We start from the raw sequence: 19,921 nt of genomic DNA, 5'->3' as shown, positions 1-19,921 counted from the left end.
CGAATCTGGAACTTGGCCGTGACAGACTGTTCCTCTTAATTCAAGGGATTTTTTTTATTTTTATATCCAGTTTAACTCATAACTAGATTTTTCCAGTTAAAAATCAAGTGGGCATCTAATGTCGGTGAGTGGAAAATGATTAAATCAAGTGTTCCACGTATTGTGGTAGTCATAATGGGGGTGATCCTATTTTGCGGTTTTTCGTTTATCGCAGACGTGTCTAGTCGATTAACTGCGATATTCGAGGGATTACTGTACATTCAATTCAAGTCGACTAAAAGGCATAAATGAAAAACATGGGCAGTGTATTGCCTCATATCTGGCTGTACAATTCACATCACAATGAATTCCCCTATATATGAAAAAAAACATATTTTAAAGGATTTATAGCACTATATGGCAAGTGTCAAAGTGGCGGCCCGGGGAGCCAAATCTGGCCCACCGCATAATTTTGTGTTGCCCACGAAAGTAAATCATGAGTGCCAACTTTCTGTTTTAGGATCAAATTAAAATGAAGAGTATAGATGTATATACAATTTCCTGATTTTCCCCCTTTTAAATCAATAATTGTCATTTTTAATCAATTTTTTTTTCTGTGTTTTTAGTTCAAAAATCATTTTGTAAAATCTAAAAATATATAAAAAAAGCTAAAATTAACAATGTTTTAGATCTATAAAAAGCTGAATATTCAGGGCTTTTAATCCATCTATAAAAAAAATCTAAATATTATATCTAAAATGGTCCGGCCCACATGAAATCGAGTTGACGTTAACGCGGCCCGCGAACCAACCCGAGTCTGACACCCCTGCTATATGGGATGTGTCCAAACAGTACTACAAGTCAGGGCACAGTGGCTGACTGCTGTCAACTAGTGGATGCAAGTGGAATTGAATCCACCTATTTTTTATTACCACCAGAAACACGCATGTAAAGACAGATTTCGAATCAATACAAGAATAATATGGCAGAATCGATTTTTAAAAGATCTTTAAGGGCTTTATGTGTGGCCGGCCTGTGGAGCGCCATGTTGCCACCAAAACCGCAAATTGGGTGGAGCTCGCAACCGTACCATGAGCGAGTGGTTTATTTGTGTCACAAAGCGGACGGCAGAACGGTAATTGCGTCTGAAAACAAAGCATTCCACAACACCGGTCGACAAATCAGCAAGAGGCCCTGGAGCTGGTTACCGAGTGACACAAAGCTAATTGCACTAATAGACTATAAATAATGCTAAATAGGCTTCGATTGAAAGAATTTCAGCTGCAAAACGCATGGCTTTCATGACCAGAATGATGACCAATCAAAAGATTGGCTTTCCAAAGTCATGGCAGAATACAAGTGCAACAAAACGACCAGTCATGATGTATAAGAAAGATGACCAGCAATGTTACGTATCGAAACGGTCATTAAAATGTGCGGAAATCTCATCAAGCCTCCATTAAAGGAACAACATAAAAGTTTAATGTGTTTTTAATCATGATAGATCATGAAATATTCAACTTTACAAAAACAGGCCTTGACATCATTTTTCAGAGGTTTTATATCATACATTTGTAGTAATGTGTTATTAATGCTAATATAATACAAGTTTAGTATGAGTATCATGTCATGTAAAATAATATTTACAATCTTATCTTTTTATAAACATCATTTTTTACACAGAATTTGCAAAAATGAGACCGCTTTTGCTCTATTTTATACCATATATTTGTTGCAATGTGTTATTAATGCTAATATAATACAAGTATAGTATAAGTATCATGTCATGTTAAATAATATTTATAAAAAGATAAGATTGTAAATATGTCCATTGACATCATTTTTGACACAGAATGTGCAAAAATTAGACCAGTTTTGCTCTATTTTATACCATATCTTTGTTGCAATGTGTTTTTAATGCTGATATAATACAAGTATAGTGTAATGTAAAATAATATGTATTTATAAATAGATAAGATTGTAAATATGTCCACTGACATCCTTTTTTACACAAAATTAGACCGGTTTTGCTATATTTTATACCATATATTTGTTGCAATGTGTTTTTAATGATGATATGATATAGTCTCCTATTTAGATCAAATGTAAAGATAATAGACTGTTTGCTATATTTCATATCTTGTCATATTATGTGTATCTCCCAAAAACAACTCAATTCACAGATCATAAAATCAGATTTAAAAAAAAATCTCTCTTATCTTAAGATATTCATGTATAGAAATAAGTCATGTTTGGCCACCTGTTCAATGTAAAAAATGCCTTAAAAATCCTTTCTGTTGCGAAATAGCTCTAAACGAGTTAAATTGACTTGGTGCGTCTTATTACTGGCATCTCAAGAGACTAAGCATTCATTGTGGTTTCCTCCCACATCCCCTGTGAAATGTGAACAGAATCATCTTTTCTGACCTTTCCCCAGCGAGCCGGGAAAGTAACAAATTGTAGTCATTCATTACCACAATGGCGCCGGCTTGCAGCGCACGTGCCGCCTTTGCGCCGTCGCGCTTTGAGCGTGTCGTGCGCGCGCCCTTTTGTCACCGAATAATGAGAATTTTTCCACGCCAGTGCGTCATTAATCAGCATTTTGCAAGAAAACGCAATTGTTCCTCACGACGGCGGATAAGTGAGCCACGTCAGTTTCGAGGGGGAAAAAGTCACTGTTTCACGGGGTTGCATCAGGTGTGCATTATTTTAGCGCAGGCGAGGGAAGACAGCCAATAGCTGGTGTTAGTTTGTTCAATTGCGCGTCACATCTGTCCAAAGATTTTGTTTACGAGTGTACTAAGTGTTCCGGGTGCTTTTTCATCCGTCGTTTTTGACCTTGCGTGTCAGATTTGAATCTATTGAATTCAAGTGGATATTTATGAGGCTGGAGCTTCTATCGGCTTGATCATAAAGACCCTCTTATGACGTGACCTCTAAAAGTCGAAATTCAAGGTGGTTGTTGAGATAGAGACGCAGACCGAGGCAAAGCATAACTTGATCTTTACATTGAAGAGTAGCATGTACAGTGATACGTCATTGGAAATTTCAAGATACGAAAACAATCCAAGTTACAAAACATAAATACAGTGGTACCTTGACATACTAGTGGCCCGATGTTGGGTTTATTCTGGGAAACTTATTTTTCAGTGTGTCTGCATCGTAATCCAAGTTCATTTCAATTTGTTTATGTTATGTTACGAGCGCGTTGCCGTGCAACTAGTTATGTGTTATTTTGTTAATAGATGGCGAATTAGAACAAATCAAACATTTTTTCCAATCCAATATCCTGTTTTGGGTGTTTTTTCAGAGGGTTGGAACGAATAAATTTATTTTTAGTTCATTTCAATGGGAAACGTTCGTTCAAGTTACGAGAAAATCGACATACGAGCTCAGTCCCGGAACAAATTAAGCTCATATCTTGAGGTACCACTGTACTGTATTTTCCACACTGTAAGGCACAGTGTCAATGAATGACCTATTTTAAAATTGGTTTCACATATAAGGTGCTTTATATCAGTAATAGCGTTAGTTGATGGATGTGTTACACACAAGGGAATATCATAACATGATTAACGGATATTGATACATATACAAGGTGCATTGGATTATAAGGCGCAATGCAATCTTTTCTTTGCGCCTAACAGAGGGAACAATACGGTCATTTCGCCCCTATTTGTGTTTTGTTCAAATTTGTTTATGTTATGTTACGATAGCGTTGCCGTGCAAAAAGTCCCGCCCTTCGAAATCCGTCTAATTTTAGTACTATTAAACACATTTTAGTAATATTAAACCACTAGTTATGTGTTACTTTGTTAATAGGTGGCGAATTAGAACAAATCAAACATTTTTTCCAATCCAATGTCCTGTTTTTGGTGTTTTTTCAGAGGGTTGCAATGAATGAATTTGTTTTTAGTTCATTTCAATGGGAAACATTTGTTTTAGTTACGAGAAAATCGACATACGAGCATTTTCACTCACAACAAAGAACGGTCTTTCAATCGATTCCTTTCAAACAGGCCAAATATTAAAATACTTGTCGTGGTGCTAGGGAAAATTTATTGTGTTATTGTGGCATTCGGTCGCCGCCATTAAATGAGGTTTCTTTAGGTAAGCTCATTCAAGAATGCTGACTTGCGGCGAGCGCCGTGATGGATGCCTTCACGGTCCAGCGTGCAAAGCGGCATTTACATGGCCGCGCGTGATTGATGGCAGCACGCATGACGGGCAGACTAATGGTTTGAACCAGCTCCTTAATTAAACATCGTTTAGCAGCACAAATTCAATTCAAACCTTGTCCAGTTTAGGCCATCGGAGAAGCCGCCTTTCCAGGTGCAAATAGATTGTTTGTTTATGTTTTTTATTTAAAAAAAATGCATTTAATATGTACGTACACAATATCAGATCAGCCAGTCTATGCCAAACAACTAAACACACATTTTTATCAAAACTACAAAGAAAAAAATGTTTTTTTTTGCAGTTTACAAGGAAAATGTTGAAAGTTTTCGGTCTTGGATTGCCATTTTTAACGCGACGTCATAAATAAATATGTTTAGCATTTTGCACATTGCCAAAACATTCAATTATTTTGAAAGTAAAGTAGCATGCTCGCTTCCTTTTCAACGACATCCGTTATTTCAGCATCAACGCGTATTAGCTCAAATCAAAAGTAATAATCGATTAGCTATTTGTGTTCTTTAATTTCTTTGCAACTATTCAAAGAAGGAAACCATTTGAAAAGCATCAGATTATATTGAACTTCATTTTTGCATGCGTCGCGGGTAAATGCCACTCGGAAAAAGGGTCACAAAATCAGAAATCTTTTTTTTACCCACTACGAAATATGATTTTTGACATTTGGCAGCTCTGATATATATATGGGTATATATTACCGCCAATACAAAAAGATTGGATAAAATATTCCAAAGTCATTATTCATGTTATGCTGCATCGCCACTGTGCTCCTTTTTTTTTTTTTCCTTCTCTCGCCGTGTTTCATTTTATTTTATTTTCTATCTCGGCCGCACTGCTTGTCTTTCACTACGGCAAACAGGAATGTCATGCTGAGAGATGGCTCGATAGATGCCAGCGAGCCATCCCACGCAAAGATGAAAGCAAAAACAGGGAGTGGCGTCGAACACCTTAAACAGCGGGATGAGGAGGTACCATATTGAGAAAGGTGGACGAGGCAAATAAAGCCAAGCGAGGGAGAAAACATGAAGGTGAAATCGCATCAGCACGTGTTTGTGTGTGTAAAAAAAACTTGAGGAGCACGGGGAGGGAAATTTAGCCTGGGGACGCCAGGGCGGGATGCGGAAATTGCAATAAACACGTTCTAATGATCGTTTACGCTTAAAGTTCACTCGAGAGTCAGCCACCGTTTTAATGGGATTAAACCAAGGGGTGTCAAACTCAGTTTAGTTTGCGGGACACAATCACGCCAACTCGATCTCATGGGTAGGATGTCGAGCTAGCGCATCAATTTATACGGAAAGATCAGCATTATCAGTCCGTTTAAGTGAATTGGACATGTATCGTTGTCAATAGCGGGCAATGAGTTTATTTTGCGTCACATTTTAGGGTACTTCCGGGTCACCTCCTGTACATTTTGAATTCAATTTTGAGGGTCTTTCCGGGGTGCTTCTTGTTTGTTTGCTGGTTCCTGCTAAATTTGGGGGCATTTCCAGGTGACATCCTGTTGGTTTTAGGGCATTTTAAGGTCAAAATTCTATGGGAGATTTGAAGGTTACTTAACAACTCATTGGCTGCCATTGAGGGTGCCGAAACGAATAGGATAAGTGGCTGTGGATAAGAAATTTTAGCAAGAATGTCTACCCCTACCAGTCAAAATGGATTGGACGTCTAGCGCCGTCAATTTGTGGCAAGTAAGTTCATTTTTTGGGTCAAAATAAACTGGTCTTTTGAAAAGAGCAGTATTTTCGTATGTGGACATTCTCTAATTTGTTTCACGGTCCTAAAAAAAACCTACCAAATAACACTTTACAAATGATCAGTGTTCCAATTTTGTGTGACAGATGTGAGAAACACTCCAAAAAGAGAGGAAATGATAAGAGAATTGATTATTAATGTATTAAAACAAATAAAGGAAGATGTAGAATTGTTGTTGGGAAGCCAGTGGAGTGTAAACAGATTATCAAGCAGGGTGGAATACTAATGCGACAATTTCAAAATAAAGTAACGGATACAGGAACACTAAAAAAGAGATGAAATGATAAGAAAATTGATTATTAATGTATTAAAACAAATAAAGGAAGATATAGAATTGTTGTTGGGAAGCCAGTGGAGTGTAAGCAGATTATCAAGCAGGGTGGAATACTAATGCGACACTTTCAAAATAAAGTAACGGATACAGGAACACTCAAAAAAGAGAGGAAATGATAAGAAAATGGATTATTAATGTATTAAAACAAATAAAGGAAGATGTAGAGTTGTTTTTGGGAAGCCAGTGGAGTGTAGGCATATTATCAATGCTAACCAGTAGGACCATTTTTCCCCGCTCGCCATCAGGTGCGTTGCCGCGGTGACCCCGAGCAGAAGGAGCCCGCTATTTGGCACCCACGCGTGGATAATTTGAAAGTCCGCCACTTGGAATTAATGAACTCCGCTGTCCGACATGGGGGCCCTCGACGCGCAAATGCCAGGGAGACTAATAGACGGTCAACGGGTGTCGCGGCCTTTACAAACCTAATTATGAGAACTAATGGCAGTCGTCAAGCAGAGGAGACTCAAAGTGACACCGGCGAACAGAATTGACGCTTCATATTACAGAAAGCCGTGAAGGAACGCCGCCGAGTGGCATCGCCGGTGGGGCTTTCAGCCATTTTGAGTCGAGGGACAATCGCATGTAACGACAGCCATGGACATGCACCTACAGCTTGTAAACACAGATGGGTTACACCTCAGTTCCGGTGTTTGGCTTTGTCTTGGATAACAAGCTCCTGGCGTTTTGACACCACAGCAGAAAATACGGGTCGAAGCGCAGATGCAAGCAAACACACGCACAACAAAGTAGAAAAAGACACACACATGCTGGAATGAAATGACCGTAACAAGCATATTCAAAAGAGAAAGTGCTGACAGCTGAACACGCAAGCGCGGATACGCGGGATGTGCGCCGTCCGCTCTAATGGCAGGCCCGTATGAATAATGGAGTGTGCCATAAAATACAATAGAGATGAGATTCATTCATCAGATGATTAGGCTATTACACAGATAAATAAAAAAACAAACGAACTGATTCAATGGCTGCCGAGTTCTTCTCTCGCCAGTTTTTTAAGGACTTTTGACGGGTCTTTCAACAAGGTTTGTGGGTTTAAAAGCAGAATCTTGAAAATTAAAACTCGACTTTATTCTACCCCCCTTCAAAGAAAACGATGACAACAGGTTTTTCGTCGTTGGCGTTTTGAATTTATAAGTCAGGGGTGTCAGACTCGGGTTGGTTCGTGGGCAGCGTTAATGTCAACTCGATTTTATGTGGGCCGGACCATTTTAGATAAAATATTTAGATTTTTTTAATTATAAATGGATTAAAAGAACTGGATTAAAAGCCCTGAATATTCAGTTTTTTTAATAGAATTAAAACAATGTTTATTTAGGCTTTTTTTAAATATATTTTTAGATTTTACAAAATGATTTCTGAACTAAAAACACAGAAAAAACGGATTAAAAAATTACAATTATTGATTTAAAAGGGGGGAAATCAAGACATTGAATATACATCTATACTCTTCATTTTTATTTGGTCCTAAAACAGAAAGTCGGCACTCATGATTTACTTTCCCGGGCCACACAAAATGATGCGGCGGGCCAGATTTGGCCCCCGGGCCGCCACTTTGACATTTGTTCTAAGTCATCGGCTAATGAACGTTAGGGCGGATTTCACCGCAAATATCATTTTATTCCGAAAAGAAGCTGATTCACTTGGTGGTTGGAATTTTACTTCATGTCAAGTTGAAAGAATCTTACCTGTGCATTTCTTGAGGATCCCCGGTCGTCTTCCATGCATACCCAGTTTACAGTTGAAGTTTTCCTCCCAGAACTCTGCGAACCAAACGTTCCTTCTGTTGTTGGACAGCGAGCGACTCCGGAAATAGCGGTCAAAGGCTGTGACAAAAAGACAGACCATTAACTCAACGTTTGTAATGAAGGTACTAAACATCCATTCCATTTGCTTGCAGTGAATGATTATTGATAAACACTAACTCTACCGAGTGATATATTCTAAGTGTCTACCGAAAAGGCAAAAACTACTACAACGGCTCACTCCGAAGGGATGCTGCCGTACTCTGCGAAACTGATGGTTTTGGCTGGGAAATCCCCGGAGTTTGTCACCGTGACGTCAGGCTTGACTTGCTCTAGACGTCGACAAGCGCTGCCTTCATTAATCGCCTCGAATGTCGGGGAAAGGCAGGTGGTGGGAGGGAAGATGGACCGACCGAAAGACCAGCCATATCGGATTAGAAAGAAACCAAAATAACCAAGCTATGCATTCATAATGGTTTGACGCATTAGTACGTTGAAGTCTTAAATGCAGGGGTGTCAGACTCGGGTTGGTTCGCGGGCCGCTTTAACGTCAACTCGGTTTCATGTGGGCCGGACCATTTTAGATATAATATTTAGATTTTTTTTATAAATGGGTTAAATGAGCTGGATTAAAGGCTCTGAATATTCCGTTTTTTTATAGATCTAAAACAATGTTTATTTTAGCTTTTTTAAATATATTTTTAGATTTTACAAAATGATTTTTTAACTAAAAACTGAAAAAATGGATTAAAAAATGACAATTATTGATTTAAAAGGGGAAAATCAGGAAATTTAATATACATCTATCTCTTCATTTTAATTTGATCCTAAAACAGAAAGTCGGCACTCATGATTTACTTTCTCGGGCCACACAAAATGATGCGGCGGGCCAGATTTGGCCCCCGGGCCGCCACTTTGACATCTGTGTCTTAAACAAAGCATTACGAATGCACATCCGTCAAAATGGCTCCTTCAAAAAGCAGGAGTCCAGAAAAGATCGAGATCTAGTTGGCATTACGAACCAAACTTAGTTTCCCACCTTTGGAATAAGACTTGATTTTTATTTATTTTTCCAGGAAGACTGAGTAGAAATCTCCAATCAGAGGGAGCCAAAGGTGAGTAACACTCTCAGCCAAATTCCCAAATTGCTGTGGTCCACATCACCTGAATGGATTTTTCCTTTTTAGTGAACGATAAACAGATTTCTCCATTTGTCTTCCTTGTTTTCATTTCCTGCATTGTTGCCCGTGCGTCCCTCCGGGCATCAGTAGTCTAATAGAAAAACCCTCTCTGAGCTGCCGATGACTTTTGAACAACTCTTAAGAAATGCTCAGCTGGCTATTTTCTCCAACCTACCGTCCACAGATGCTCGCTTCGGAAGAATGGTGATGGCGCCTTCCGCCACTCTCTCCTGGCCAATCACTGGGGAGATCTTCGATCCCCAGCTGTCAGAGCCCACCCACAGGAAGTGACCCGTCTGGTTGTTCTTCTTTGCGGCATCCAGAACGCGCCTGTTAATGAAGACGCCGGACTAAGGTTAAGAAGGTGCGAGCTTAATACTAAAAAAAATGGTTGGTTTAAGTGGGTGTAGCGACAGCAGGACACTTTTCGGAAGTCGTCGCGTACCGTATGTCGTCCTCATTAGCGAACATGATGATGGCTCTGGCGTTGGAGGTCTCCAGCAGACGTCTAATGATCTTGTCAAACTCCCCCGGCTTTGGTTCCCTTGGGATCTTCAAGGACTGCGCAATGCAAACACCACCTGGGAGAAAAAGGGACAATTAAAAATGTAAAGAGATCATTTGCACCACTTAGGAACTCGTTCGGCGCCCTCGATGGCGACGGACATCCAGGAGCGAGGACAGGAAAAACTCGGGTATGACGGATTGGGATGAGCGTGACATTTTAACGCATTGGATTGCACTGAAAACGATGGGCGTCCAATTGGTTTTGACTGAGATCGGATAATCGTTACCTCATTGCAGCCCATAAAATATTAATGACGCATATAGTATTCTATGATACGGTGGAAGCTCTAATTGGTTCTAGAACTTCTTTCGTTACTTGGATATTTTTTTGAAAAGAGCAGTATTTTAGTATGTGGACATTCTCTAATTTGTTTCGCAGTCCTAAAAAAACCCTACCAAAATAAAGAAAGTAACGGATAAAGGAACACTCAAAAAAGAGAGGAAATGATAAGAAAATGGATTATTAATGTGTTAAAACAAATAAAGGAAGATGTAGAGTTGTTGTTGGGAAGCCAGTGGAGTGTAGGCAGACTATCAAGCAGGGGGGAATGCTACAGCGACAATTTCAAAATAAAGTAACAGATACAGCAACACTCAAAAAAGAGAGGAAATGATAAGAAGATGGATTATTAATGTATTTAAACAAATAAAGGAAGATGTAGAGTTGTTGTTGGGAAGCTAATGGAGTGTAAGCAGATTATCAAGAAGGGCAGAATGCTAAAGCGACAATTTCAAAATAAAGTAACGGATACAGGAACACTCAAAAAAGAGAGGGAATGATAAGAAAATGGATTATCAATGTATTAAAACAAATAAAGGAAGATGTAGAGTTGTTGTTGGGAAGCCAGTGGAGTGTAGGCAGATTATCAAGCAGGGTGGAATGCTAAAGCGACAATTTCAAAATAAAGTAACGGATACAGCAACACTCAAAAAAAGAGGAAATGATAAGAAAATTGATTATTAATGTATTAAAACAAATAAAGGAAGATGTAGAATTGTTGTTGGGAAGCCAATGGAGTGTAAACAGATTATCAAGCAGGGCGGAATGCTAAAGCGACAATTTCAAAATAAAGTCAAGGATACAGGAACATTTTGGGGGGATTTTGTAACTTTTATCGGTAATTTGCACATTAAGGGTTTTCATAACTTGACATTTTTTCATGCATAAGCATTCATAAGCAGGAGTACCACTTTACTACTTTTTACCCCTATTGCCTATAAGGCCAAGCATAATACGTATAGACAAAATGATGCACGCCGTAATGGTAGGCATGTCATATTTAAGCTCTTTTATGAACTCCCCTTTATTGTATCATTAGCCCAGCCCAAGATGTAGCGGTGTTGCATATTTGTGTTGGATTTGTGGCACATTAAGCATGCCAAAATCCTCAACCTGTTCACAATGTATAAACCTATCTGTGTCTTGTTTCTTTGTACCTCCGAACGAGGCCATTTGTTGTGCACGCGTACAGTCTGTCAGCTTCGCCGCGCCGCACCTCTTAATCACAAGTCGTACGAGCACGTGCGCGCAAATATTCATTAGCCTTCAACCGAAAGCCTCTCGGGACCGTTGAGGGAGACGATATTGCGTGCTGGCGCCGACAACTGAATACTAAAAGCAAATACTTCTTCTAAATACTTTCTCAAGGATAATCGCCTACTTGACGCGCACGTTTGTATTTAAAAAAAGCAGGTGGCATTGCAAACACGCAAATACACACCCAGGAGCATTAGTGCGCCCACTTGGCGTTGTGGTTAAGAAGTGATTAAGCCTCGGTGTGTTTGACTTGTACCATAAGTCAGTGTTTCGCAACCACTGAGCCGCGGCACACGGGGGTGCCGTGAGCAATGGTCAGATTTGGTGGAAGAATTTCAACAAATTGTATTATTCAGAGAGAAAAATCTTAATATTATTACCTGATGCAAATCGAACAACTATGAGTTTAAAATTGAAAAAGGACGAACATGACATCATAGATTGTACTAGTACAAGATTTAAATGACATATTTTTATGTAAAGGGAAACAGAAGTTGTTTCATAGGCTTGAACTTTTGTTGACTTTAAGTCGGTGACCACAAAACTTATTTTTGGGTAATGTTCAGAGATTGAAAATTTGATGAGAATAACTATACAGACGCTCCCCTGCTTACGAACATTCGAGTTGTGAACAACGGTGCATACGAACATGTCTGCGAATATGGCATATGTCGAAAAATGTTCGGAAAGAGATGCTGTAAGTTCGTAAGTTAGATTTTGTATTGCGCGCCTTTTTCCGAGTAGTGCTTCTTTCCGCCGCTAATACTGACGCTTGGCGCTGTGTTAGGGAGGAGGCTCAGCAACGTGTCAAGGAGGAGGAGGAGGAAGAAACACCTGTCCCCATGAAGAAATTCGAGACCAAACTCTTGGCCGAGGGGCAAGACCCATATATTGAACGTTGCACAAAGGTTGCAAATCAATTGAATGATGCCATACAGTGCTACCTCATCATTTAAGATGAAAAAAAAGAAGAAAACTGTGCAATCGTCGTTAGATCGCTTCTTTAGGCCAGTTTCTAATAAATCCTCCAAGGAAGATACTCATCAACCCTAATCTTTTTCTCCTCGACCCTCAACTTCTTCCTACATTGAAGTTACGGAGGAGGAAGTCACTTTTGAAGCCCATTGCAGCTACGACGAAGACCCTCTCATGATATAAAATCCTCCTCTTCCTCCTCCTCCTCCTCCATCATCTCCTTAAGCAGCGAGTACATCTTCCAAAAGTAAGTTAAGCTTCATTTTATTTATCTTATTACGTACATGTACATACTGTGTGTTACTTATACAAGCCTTAAACATACTTATATAAACCTTCAATATACTTATATAGGCCTTAAACATAAATATAGGCAATATAGTTCTGAATGAGAAGATTGAGATTTTTTCAATGCAAAAAAAGGACCGCAGCTATAAAAAAAAGCTTAACACTAGCATAAGTAACCATCTGAATGCAGAGTAGGCTACGTTACAAGTAAAAAAAAAGTGTGCTTGCATCATTGTTGCCGTGTGAGGAAGTTATTGCAGACAAATCAAATGTATTTCTATCATGCCTAATAGATTTTTTAAAAGGGTCTTCACACCTTCAAATGAAAATGCAGTGGAGCATTTATCTCACAATTGTTACTCAGTGTCTTCATCATCCATTTTGCACAGTTTCAAATTTAGTAAATAATCAATCTGTTTCGTGCTTGCATGATTTTGAAGCGAAAAAAAGAAAAAATCTTTTGCGACATGTTTGCAAATGATTGATTTTAGCACTTTTGTTATCACGCTTACTGCCTATTTTTATTCAGCCCTTCTACGTTCTTCTCAGTTGCTTTACAGGCCTAAATAACATTTCTTATAATTGGTTTGCAAACTGTTAAATGGGATTACACGAGCCCACAGTATTCACGATTTTGATGCGGAGCTGTTTTAGAAGCCAGTTATTTTCTTGGCTCACGCAACGATTGTTGCACGTTATCAGGAAGACCATCGATGATTCAATTATTCGGGCCTGGCAACACAAGCTTTAAGTTTATCTTTAACAACCTGATTACTGAGCCTTCAAAGAGGATTGGATCGGACTAAATTGTAATTTAGTCAGTCACATTGTATCGGTTGATGCGTTCATTCTTCTCAAGTGAGCAAGATTACACGGCAACTTTGTCTACCGTCATTTATTAGATTGGTTGGAGAATTTGAAAGGCAGCGGATTATCACTTGTTTTTAAATATCCATTAAGAGACATGGGCAAGAATTATACCTAATTAGCATATCCGGCACTTTGTTTCCTTTTAAACGATAGACATCTATTTCTATTCAAAATTTCTGACGGCAAATACGAAAAAAAAGCCCACGCAATCCACGGTGTGTTCTTAAGGCAGTGGCGGGCCGTCAGGGCCTTCAAGGCCTTCTCTGCTGGCCTAAGAAATATCTGAATCATATATTATATTTTGTCCATGAATACTTATTAAATAATTCCAAATTGTATGTTAGGATCATTTCATTGTTTTCCCCCTGGTTGCACTGCTTCCAGATGTGTGTTTTCATATTGAAGCATTTAACCAATCACATTTCAGCCATTATTTGTTGCCAGGGTCAGAAATCTGCCTCAAGGCCTTCACAATCAGTTCTACAGGCTCTGCTGCATTAAACAAGCGTCGATGAGACTGTTGCTTTAACCAATCAGATTTCGAGTTGGCAACACCACAATGCCTTGTCGCAGGCGTAGGGATACGTCATTGCCTTCTCGCAGGCGTAGGTATGCGTCATCACTTTCACCAACTATGATTGGCTAGTGATTAGCAAGAGCTACCAAACTGTATCTGGAGCTAGCTGCACAAGCAAATATATTGTTATGTTCATTTAAAGCCATTTTCAAAACGGACTATGCCAGAAATACGACAGGACAGGCTCGATTTTCAGCATTAGCTTCGATGGCGATAGAAAAGAAGCAAGAAAGAAAGGAGGATGGATATTGTGTACAGTTAAAAAGGATTTTTGGTGAGTCAAATATGGCTATATTCCTAAATAATATTTCAATTGTGGGCCCGGTTCTGATATCTGAAAAGCTCCAGTGTTTGTATTTATTCACTAAATGCTGCTAGGAAGTGGATTTTACTCAATTTTAGTCCATTTTTTGCCGTTTCGCCATAGACGTCCATCACTGTCTTTTCCCGGGAAATCACCACCCTGACCCGGTTGTAATGTCTGAAAAGCTCCAGTATTTGTATTTAATCAATAAATGCTGCTAGGAAGTTGATTTTACCCCATTTTTGAGCATTGATTTACTGATTATTTTTTATGTGTCGCAGCTGTAGCTGCAGTCGAGGTTTTATAGCCATGAAATAGTTTTTGAGGGTTGGATTGATTCGTTGAAGGTGCTACGAGAAAATGCACGGACCGCCACTGTCTTAAGGAGACCTTGTGCACAGCGTGCATCTTTGCCGAAAAACACCTGGACAATGAACGGCTTTTTGGAATTGAGTTAGTCGGCGTTTGACGAAGCCGCTAAGCGGTCACATTGACACAAATTCTGCTATTATGACAAACTCTGCTCAAGGATGGAAAAATGAGCGGTCTTTATTATTCTTTGTCGGTTGCTAAGGACGCAGCGGCATTTCAGGTCATTCAATGGTTCTCGACTGAGATTCTGAGTGCTTTTTCAGGGATGCGTTGACGTACACGCGGTTGTTGTGCGTCCAACATTTGACTCACTTTCGTGTTTTTTTGCAGATTGAGGATTGTGGAAAACAACATGTTCTGCTTCTTCTTGGGAGTTTCAACAGCACCTCGGGCTGGCGAATAAATTACTCTAAAACACCCAAGGTACCTCTGCCCATGGAAATTTACATCCTTTAATTAAAATATGACTGAACAGATACAGGCCTTGTTGCCTGCAGTGTACTTGTAAAATTAAGATATCGCAAACCCCAAACAGACCCGAGGTGACAACACATTTGGGACTGTGTGAAAATGTTGTAGCTGGAATAAGAGAAGAAATTACCTGTTGGTTTCAACTCAACTTTTCAATTCAAATGTGACATATTGCCGTTCGTTGGAGAAAAAAAATGTTCGATCCTTTGACTCTGCTAGTAAAAAACAGATTGGACGTCGAGCACTGGCAATGTAAGTGAACTTTTTAGGCCAAAATGGGAGCTAATAAGTGACCTTTTTATGGGCAAAAATGAAACTCGAGTTGGCGTTTTAGCAAAAACCTGCACCCACTGCAGCCCTTTGTCAAATAGTTTGGACACCCCTGATCTAGATCGTGACCGGACGTTTGGTCGAAAGACGTTAGGTCGACCGGACGTTTGGTGGAACGGACGTTTGGTAGAACGGCCGTTTGGTCGCCGGGTTCGCTCGCTGTCAAATTATGACAGAGTTTACTGTTGATATTTTGATATTAAATATTTAGATATTAAACTCTCTCTCTCTCATGATTATAATTTTGAGAGCGGGTTTCAACAGTAACAACCCGGCGACCAAACGTCCGTTCTACCAAACGCCCGTTCTACCAAACGCCCGTTCTACCAAACGTCCGTTCTACCAAACGTCCGTTCTACCAAACGTCCGTTCTACCAAACGTCCGTTCTACCAAACGTCCGTTCTACCAAACGTCCGTTCTACCAAACGTCCGTTCTACCAAACGTCCGTTCTACCAAACGTCCGTTCTACCAAACGTCCGGTCGACCAAACGTCCGGGGACCAACCGTCTTTTGAGGAAATGTCTGAGTACCGACCTAGACAACATCGAGCATACTGTGTGCCACTTTAGCCGTTCTCCTTTCACCACAGGAGGCAAACAGTCTAGCGCTGGTGTCAACAGTTCTCCAGCTGAGACAGAAGAGCACCAGATTCTAGCAAGCACCGCACCAGGGTCATGCTTTCAGTTGGTTCTAGCATCGGTAGAGGTCAAAAAAAGTTGGAGCCACGCTGAAAACAAGATGTGACTGAGTTTAGAAGTAGCCGACCGAGGTTGGGCAGTGACGGGTTGGACATGTCCGACCGCATCACAATCAGACGCCATCCGATCCAATCAATGCCAGCAATCCCCGAGGCTCGAGGCAGACGGCGAGCGTACGAGAGGAAGGGGGGTGACGGGGTCTTTGCGTTGCGGTCGGGAAGAGGGTGGTTGAAATGAAGGCAACAGGAGATGAAAACTATAGGGTGCGAGGTGAGGAAGGAGAAGATAAGCATGGGATGATTGGATGTCAGAGCGCAGATAAGAAGCACAAGGTCAACGTTAAGCTGGGAGATCACAAAGAGAGAACATGTCCTCTCGCTCCGACACCCTCCAAGAAGATTTTTCGCTCCTTTGCCCCTCTTGTAGCCACTTGCTCTCCAGCAGTAATCAAACATCCAATTACAGTCTGGACACGGGACAAAAGGCCGTGTGACGGTATGCATACGTTCGACCAGGGAAAAGTTGGCACAGCTAGCAAACCAAACCAAACCAAACAACTTCCAGTTATACTGTGCCCGTTGTATTCCATGATAAAACCTGTAAGAACTCGTCTACGTACTCTAGACCAAGGGTGTCAGACTCGGGTTGGTTCGCGGTCCACCTTAACGTCAACTCGATTTCATGTGGGCCAGACCATTTTAGATATATTTATTTTTTTTAAATAAATGGATTAAATGAACTGGATTAAAGGCCCTGAATATTCAGTTTTTGTATAGATCTAAAACAATGTTTATTTTAGCTTTTTTTAAATATATTTTTAGATTTTACAAAATGATTTCTGAACTAAAAACAAAGATAATATGGATTAAAAAAATAGCAATTATTGATTTAAAAGGGGGAAAATCAGGAAATTGAATATACATCTATACACTTCGTTTTAATTTAATCCTAAAACAGAAAGTCGGCACTCATGATTTACTTTCCCGGGCCACACAAAATGATGCGGCGGGCCAGATTTGGCCCCTGGGCCGCCACTTTGACACATCTATATTAGTCATTTGCCCTCTGCTGTCTTCCTCGCACTTGCGACGTCATGGTTTTTAAAAAGGCTGACGGCAATTGATTTTTTTTCCTCCAATTTAACACTTATGGATCTGTTGGAAAACTTGATCATTGATATTTGAATAATCTTTGGCAAGATTCTATCATTTAATTGGCGTGTAAAAATCTGTGAATTGATTCGTCTAGCCAGGTTGTTTCTTACAAAAGAAACTTTCGTTTTTCTCCTTCAAATTGGGCACCCGGCAACTCAAAAAGAACCAATAGCAGCGTGACAAGCGCGCATCAGCAAGTCGTAGGCCGTACATAAGCATTCGCCGAATGAGATGCTCGCAAATAAAGATGAAATATTCAATAGCCGCCAGAGCGATAAGTCGCCGCAGTGTGCATGCGGCTGGCCAGTCAGACGGTCCATACGAGATTCAGCCGGTAATTTGTTTCCATTTGAATTTCCCAATGAACATAATATTCGGGTGACATTATCCTGTGTGAATAACAATGAGTGTCCGTATAGGACTTGTTGCCGATCCTATCTGTGTGGGCAAACAGCACGCTTGAATGGAGGAATAGATTATTCCGCGTACCTGGCATACGTAGGGGTGATTGTGTGCGCTATGCCAATATACAGCTCTTCTGTCATCAAACATGGTTGCACAGATTTCTTTTTCAAAACAGGTTCAGCGAGTGGGTGTTTTCATGCACTTAGACGAGAAAATTGGGGTTGTTCATGACCTATTTCCTATGCGGGAACTGCTCTGCGTTGCAGAATGCATACAGAAGGCAGCTCCATTAGATATTTTGACAAGTAGAAGTAGGAATAGCATGAGAATGTGAAATAGATTTTACCCAATAGGGCGAATGCATGAAATGAGCACACGAATGCTGATAAAATTGTGTTTCGGTACCATTAGCTGATGTTTGTGGAGCAGCAAAACTCTTCCCAGGCTTGAAATTCAATGAAAATTGCGTCAACTCATAGTGAACTAGTTACGATATGTCCCATTTTAAGAGCAACAGAGAGCTGTACATGTGCACAAAATTCAAAAAAGCCGAATAAAAAAATCGAAGGTGATGAAATGAAGGTGACATCTTGAATTTCCCTCCGTCTTTATGATTCAAATTGCTATGGAACATGGAGGGACTTTCGAATTTCAACATTAGTTCTGGCACATTCCTGTTCAAAGAGTCTCATAGCATATGTGGTTTTCTTCAGCACAAACAAATCTAAAGAAGGCCTGATTTCTTGCCTGCTTCCCGTCAATGCGCAAGTGCTTTGGCGAAACTCGTGCATAGAATAGCGGGAATCAATACATCCTACGCATGAAGCTTTGCACCTTGCTTTCACACTGAATTTCTACAGTCGAGAGCTCGGGTGCATTACAACAGACTCGTGAAATGACACGCAAAGGTTGCCGTCCCCTTCTCAGCCATTTTCCTGCCTTAGGAAATGAGGCAAAGTGCATTAGTGCGTGCACTTGATCACACAACTCACCGAGGTCTGGTTTTGCGTTTTTCATCGAAAAAAATAAGATTCAAGGAGCCCATTGATAATGGTGGCAGCCGACATTTGTTCCACCTACTGCTTAAATTACAATTGCATCTCAGGAAACTACAGACAAAAATCCCATTTATCACAAAGCCATTTTTTTTAATCTGCCACGTGACAAACTCATACTGATACAGACTCCAAAAAAACCCGAATGATTATTTCTCTGGTCTGTAAATATTATTCCAGGTAAGCCAAAGAAAATGAGTACCGGCTATAAGGCGCACATAAGTCTTAATTTTTCTCCAAAATAGACAGGGCGCCTTATAATCCAGTGCGCTTTATATATGGACCAATACTAAAATTATTATCACGATAAAATAAAATAAATCAGTCGATAGGGTACACCATCCTCTACAGCTCTCACAACTATGGCAAGCAGCCCCCGACTCTACTATTTTCCCCGTAGAAAAAGTACTGCGCAGTGACTGCTGGGATATGTAGTTCTTTTGTCAATACACCCAATGAATTGTGGCCTGGACATCGACATCAACACAGCTTTACAAAGTGTGGAAGGCAGCGCTGGAATAGTTACGCTAGCTACTAGCTAGCTACTATTTGCGAATGGATTGTGGCCGCCTGGACGAACGTATAAAACTTAGCATTTTCAATGACTCATTTGGAGATTTATTCAATTTGGACACAGAAAATGAGGACTTTGAAGGATTTGTGGGTGACAATGACGCGAGTTCATTGTAAAATGGCTAAATAAAGTACAACCGAACTCACTTTTGCTTCCGTTGCCTTTTTAAAAACGTGTTTTTAGCGTGTGGGTGTAGCATGTATGTTTAAGCAGGTGTATGTTTTGCCATGCCTGGCTGCGTCTATAAAAACGGTGCGTCCTTTGTGTGTGTAAAATACAGAAATAGCCCTCGTTACTGACACTGCGGCTAAAAATATGATGCGCCGTATAGTCGGGAAAATATGGTAAGTGTAACATACCTGCCCATACCACACACTTCCCCATTTTAAAAGCAAGTTTTGTAGCTTAAAAGCATGGTGTCAGCACATAAGCACGATAAAGTTAAAGGAGTGTGTAAGTAAGAAGTATAGGTGTCTTCCTTTCTATCTGCTCCATTAAAGAACATCAGGTGTCATTTGTCTCTCTCCCGGATGCTCTTT

General features: G+C 40.2%; 1 protein-coding gene across 2 annotated transcripts in view; it reads right to left on the bottom strand.

Annotated features, from left to right (window-relative positions):
- The window catches only part of grm8a (glutamate receptor, metabotropic 8a), a 140,122-nt gene that overhangs the window by 30,830 nt on the left and 89,371 nt on the right, over positions 1 to 19,921 (bottom strand). For both annotated transcript variants that reach the window (XM_077594351.1, XM_077594350.1), the window contains exons 4-6: positions 9,649 to 9,784; positions 9,379 to 9,533; positions 7,966 to 8,103 (exon numbers count right to left, since the gene is read on the bottom strand). In XM_077594351.1, the coding sequence (XP_077450477.1) occupies positions 7,966 to 8,103; positions 9,379 to 9,533; positions 9,649 to 9,784 (429 nt within the window). The remainder of the gene's footprint in view (positions 1 to 7,965; positions 8,104 to 9,378; positions 9,534 to 9,648; positions 9,785 to 19,921) is intronic.

Source organism: Stigmatopora argus, chromosome 23 (genome assembly GCF_051989625.1).
Source record: "Stigmatopora argus isolate UIUO_Sarg chromosome 23, RoL_Sarg_1.0, whole genome shotgun sequence".
Taxonomy (NCBI): domain Eukaryota; kingdom Metazoa; phylum Chordata; class Actinopteri; order Syngnathiformes; family Syngnathidae; genus Stigmatopora; species Stigmatopora argus.
This window is presented reverse-complemented; position numbering and strand designations above follow the sequence as displayed.